Here is a 5243-nt window from a genome sequence, read left to right on the forward strand (position 1 = left end):
GCCAGTCGCACGTCGTGAGCCTCCTCGGACCAGCGAACGACCCAAAACAGGCCCTAACGATCAATCGTAACGATCAAGCGTAACGATCAGTCGCATGCGAATCGCGTGTACTAATCGTACATGTGTCCAGCGCTTTAACCTCTAGCTATAAATTAGGCTTTCGTTTCATTATCTTCTTGAGCAACGTAAATATATTGTCGAGCGACAAGGTAATTACACTGCCGCCGGGCTTATCCGTCGGTTCCGTTCGTATCTGGCGCGTCTTACGAGGCAGAAGTGAGCGACGGCGACAGCAACACCGTAACCAGTTTATTACCCAATAAGTTAGGTTGGTAGCGTCGCTTTATTTGGTTACCCCTTAAAATATAACGCAGTCAACGGTCACAAGGTTTCAATTCAAACTCCAAGTTGGCATAGATGTCTCGCAAAAAAAAAAAAAAAATAACGTGAACGTTTGTGCGTTCCGAACCCATTGTGTAGTGCGTTGCCTTGTAGCCTCTGGTCCCGTGTTGTTAGAAAACAATACTTACGCCAATAAAACGTTGACGGCAGGACATTTCATCGCGATTAATTGTTTATGTGGCTGCAGTAGCCACAACAAAATTTCACGGAACCGCTGGCGTGTTGCTTTGTCTATTGGACTTTTTTCTTATTACCTTGCGCGACTGCAATAAGAGGGAAGCCCATTTCCGGTGAAATTCCGTACTGTTTTCTCAACAAAGAGCCTAGTAACTGATACCGTAAAGCGTAGTATTGAAAATGAATACTGCAGTACGTTTTGTTCCATTGCGAATGTTGACAAGCTAGAACTTTGGGCTGAATATTTTCACGCGGACATGTGGTAAAACTGGTGCTAGGTGCTGTATTTAGTAAGCAGCGTGCATTTAGCATTATAGTGAACTTTTTTTTACTTATTACAGGCGCTACGACGTAAAGGTGTTTCCCGTGGATGTTTCCAGGGCTATTCTACAATAGTGCTGTTCAACAACATATTGTGATCGCCTGGCGTTCGGCAGCAGAAAGAGAGCAAAGATGCCTGATGCGGCAGACAGCTGTAAGTATTAAACACTTCATCTTTGGTCAGTTTGCCATAGTCATGTGGCAAATAAAAATGTGTCTTTTAGCCTTCATGGTGTCATTTGCATACACTTTTGCTTTCTAGCATCGACTGACCTTAGTTGTGTTTTATTATAAATGTCATTTGAGACATAACATAACTGGGTAACCAACTTTCTGCTTGATTAAAAATGTGTCGCTTCCACTGCAGTGCATTAATGCTGTAGCTTTTTCAAACTGCCAAACGCTGCAGTATTTTTTAATAAACTTATTTGGTCACGAGTAAGATTCGATGTGCAGCTTCAAGATTGATGGGGATTAGGAATGCGGCTGTGCGGCATTTATTTTCTGCTTGCCTCTTGTTACTCACCATGATTCGGCCTTGTTACTGTTCACTGATCCCATGATTAATTCCAATAATGAGAGGCTGACAGTTTTGCTGTAATATTGCTTGTCTTCAAGCCACCCTTTTTGATAACACCAAGTACTTGCAGGTTGGTCTGAGGTTGCAAGTTCTCTTGTTGGTCTGGCTGCTTTTTCTGAAAGTGGTTGGAAAAAAAGAGGAGGAGGACCTTGTTGGTTTAAAATTTGAATAGGGGATCAGGACCCCGATGCTTTAAACTAATCCGTGCTCTCGTTCTTCTCAGATGGCTTTTCAGTGGCAGTGCTGGTGAAAGAAAAGCCAGAGGCCTTGCTCTCAAAGCTGGTATGCATATTTTTCTTCTGTATGTTGAGTAAGTGAAATCCAGTGTAGTATTTGTGAATCAGGCTCAGCAATCACCATCACAGCAATTCAAATTTGCTAAAGGGAGCATTTTGCCTCATCAGTAGACAATTGTGAATGTCACATTGATGAATCGTTAGCACAGTCACTTAATTGTTAGCTTTAAGTATATAGACTACTAATTAGCGATTCGTTTTCCTGAAAATCGCTTTGTACAGTGGTTGGGTAAGGCAGGTCATGCAGTGAATGTGTCCACTGAGGAAGGAAGAGCAAAATACTGTTACTTGTGTTTCTTCTGGTACTTGCATTTGTGTGCTTTTTATGCAGGAGCCAGGAGAGACTTCCCTTTACCCCAGGATCTTGTTCTCGGGCCAAACTGCGGAGAAATCTGGAGCCGTGACCGTGCACTTCGAAGAGCTCCAGCTGACGGCTATGGACATAGTGGACGGGTTCGCTTTGCTTTTGGCGGTCTACTGGACCTTCAACATCCAGTATGCCCCAAAGACAAAGCAGACCTGTCTGCTTTTTGAGATGATGCTCGGCCTACCACCGACAGAGCAGATGGTTTCGGTCATAAAAGCAGCAACTGCAATACACGTGGAGCGACGTGTGTGAGGATGTCAAAATAAAGCATGAAATGCAGTGTGAAAACGATTTGTCCTATTTTTTTTTTGGCTAAGCACAAACGACAGCTTTTTTTGTAAAGACGCTTTGCTATGTTTACTTGTGAAGTAATTTTACTGTATTTAAGTTTGTAAACATGAAGTAAAGAGGGCTGACACTAATGCTGTTGTGGATGCTAAAGTGTAGTCTTGTTAAAGGTAACATCGTAATGCCTCTGAATAGTAGAGTTCGGCAACTCGCAGGTAGTGCATAGATCCTGCTTCAAAGGAATACATTAGTTCTGTCAAAGAGTAAGCTAGCCCTCCTTGAGGAGGTATTATGGGACTCTGGTTGAAAGAATACAATGATTCTGAAAAGAGTACGCTAACCCTTCCTGGTGAAGTATTGCAAAATGCTGTTTGGTGGAATAAGGTAATTCTTAGGGGTGTAAGTTAACCTTCTTGGCAGAGGTATAGCAAGATTCTGGTAAAGAATTGTATAACTCCCTGACTGGAGGAATTATTCGACCCGCGGTGAGGGAATTGCCGGACGCGGTTCCCGCAACTCCTGTGAGAATACCTCGACACCCTCTCCGCGAGAGGCCTGCGACTCCCTTGTGAAGGGTAAGGCTATTCTGCTAAAAAGGGAGTTGCCTGATGCTGGAAAAGGGAATCGTATATGGGACAAGGGTTTCTATTCCCTTTGGGAATTGGTGGGACTCCTTTAGTTCTTAGAGTGTGCTTGCAGTGGGCCGCTCAGCTGCCATACTCGTTCGCACGTCCGACGCACCGACCAGCCACGCCAAAAGCGTATCGTCTCGCGTAGGCCGTACTCGCGTCTCGCGTGTACGTTGAGTCGACGAAGAGCCTGCCACGGCCTTCGCAACCACGGCCGTCGCAACTACTCGTTCGCCGATGCCGTGTCGCCTCGCGGCATCCCCGGCACTCTTCGAGTTTGGTCTTTTTGTTACAGCAACTGAGATGATCTTGATCTTCTCGAATTTCGGAAATGCATGAAAGCAATTATTCCTGCAAGAGGCACTAATTACACTGCTCACTCGAGTAAGGCCGCACGCAAAAGAACTACCGAGGAGAGACCACGGCAGTACGTGAGTCGTGACTGTAACGTCACATTAGGAAGTTCCCCTCAGTGGCAACCAGTGGTCGCGACATTCTGCTAGTTGCTGCGCCGGCTGTAGTGACGTGTTTTCGAATGGTTCGTATACATGTACTGGGCCCGTGCGGAATTGAAATTTAGATCACAAGATACTGAAGTGACGTATACCACATGTTGACACCGAATTCGGGGCAGGTAAATTTTCGCGGCAGTTGGCCTTTAAATGTCTCAAAGGAGACGCCTTCGACGAGGCCATGTTCAATCTACGGGCTGTTGAAAACCCGATCTACACTTACATAATTTTGTTTTGGACGAGCAAAGAGCCTCTTCGTTAATAATGTGCGGGTCACACACACCGCTCTGTTCGCACATACTGGAGTGAGCGGTATTCAACAGATCGAAGTTCCAAGACATCGGGAACCGACTTTTCTCACAGCTTTCGACACATCTTCAAGACCTGTTTTTCAATCTCGGTTTTCTGGCATCCCGAACTCCATCCATCTTCATTTCGCGCTTTGCTTTGCCTCATCTCCCTTGCGTGGGTCATTTCGGCAATCCTATGCTCTTGCTTTCTAGCACGGCGACGCCCGAAATGAAAAAAAGGATGCAGTCGATAGCGCATCAAGCGAAACTCTAGGCATTATGCAAGACCGGCGGCTTGTGATTCCACAGCCTTTCCACATCCACATCTCCACATCCAACTAGAATGATCCGTCTCAGTGCCCTAATTACGTGGTTTCTTATAAAAAACACTGCAGGGGCTTGGACAAACCCCTCTTGCGCTGCACTATCTCTGTCAAAGCCTCCACAGAAAGCACAGAAAGACAGCTGTCTCTGATCTTGTAGCGGTTCAGAAGAGAAACGACCTGCATGAAAATGGGCTAACGAAGGAAGACTATGCTGGGCTTATAAAGCTTATACCAGGGGCTTATAAAGCTCGATCTCTAATACCAATTGGATCCGTGCATATTTTGTACGGAAGCTAGAACCTTCTGAGCTGGTACGCCGCCTCATCTACGATTTTTGAATAAAAAGCGGGACACTGACCAATGTCGCAACAAAATTGATGTTTCGGGATCCGTGCCGATCCCTTGTTCACAATAGAATGATTGCTTAGCAGCAGGGTCCTAAGTAGCGTGGAGCGCATGACGCAATGATTGGGAGTACACCTGGTTTAGAGTGCAAGATGATCTGTTGATTGTGTTGCTTGTTGTCTGAAATATTAGTGATTCGAGATTCATCGTCGTTGCGAAATTCTTTTCCGTGGCTATGATGCGCGCGTGGTCCAAGTTTCTCTTGTAGTACATCTTCTCTGCATGTTCTGCAAGTGCATTTGTCACGGTGCGGTCCTTGGTGACGTCATTCTTGTGCTGTTTAGGACGCCTGCAAAAATTTCCGCTTTCACCAATATATACGGATTTGCAGGCGGCGCATGGCATTTTCTAGACCCCACAAGGGAAACATTGCCTAGAGAAAGGATCCTTCACATGAAGCAAGTTACCCTTAAGCTTGCTTGCTGGAACATGCGCTATCTGCACACTACGTTTTCTGAAGACACGAGCAAGGGCTTAACTTACGCCTCGAATGTACGAAACCGCAGCGCTTTTCAATGTGAAAAATGTTTTATCCATGGCTTGACTTTTTGGCTGCTGGTTATGCATGATGAAATTAGTTGCCTTCCTAATAAAATGCCTGGCGTACCTACTCCTGCTGGGGTCATTTTCAATGGTCTGGAGCTCTTCCT

The 5243-nt window shown here is 45.5% G+C and overlaps 1 protein-coding gene across 1 annotated transcript; it reads left to right on the forward strand.

The window, feature by feature from the left end:
* The first annotated feature begins 824 nt into the window (after window positions 1-824).
* On the forward strand, window positions 825-2395 carry LOC144153513 (uncharacterized). The gene is made up of 3 exons (XM_077685146.1): window positions 825-1054; window positions 1704-1762; window positions 2108-2395. The coding sequence occupies exons 1-3, from the start codon at window positions 1033-1035 to the stop codon at window positions 2393-2395; spliced, it is 369 nt and encodes a 122-aa protein (XP_077541272.1). The 5' UTR covers window positions 825-1032.
* Window positions 2396-5243: the final 2848 nt, after the last annotated feature.

The sequence above is a fragment of the Haemaphysalis longicornis genome, unplaced genomic scaffold, assembly GCF_048455015.1.
Source record: "Haemaphysalis longicornis isolate Haplotype H1 unplaced genomic scaffold, Haemaphysalis longicornis Haplotype H1 scaffold_9, whole genome shotgun sequence".
Taxonomy (NCBI): Eukaryota; Metazoa; Arthropoda; class Arachnida; order Ixodida; family Ixodidae; genus Haemaphysalis; species Haemaphysalis longicornis.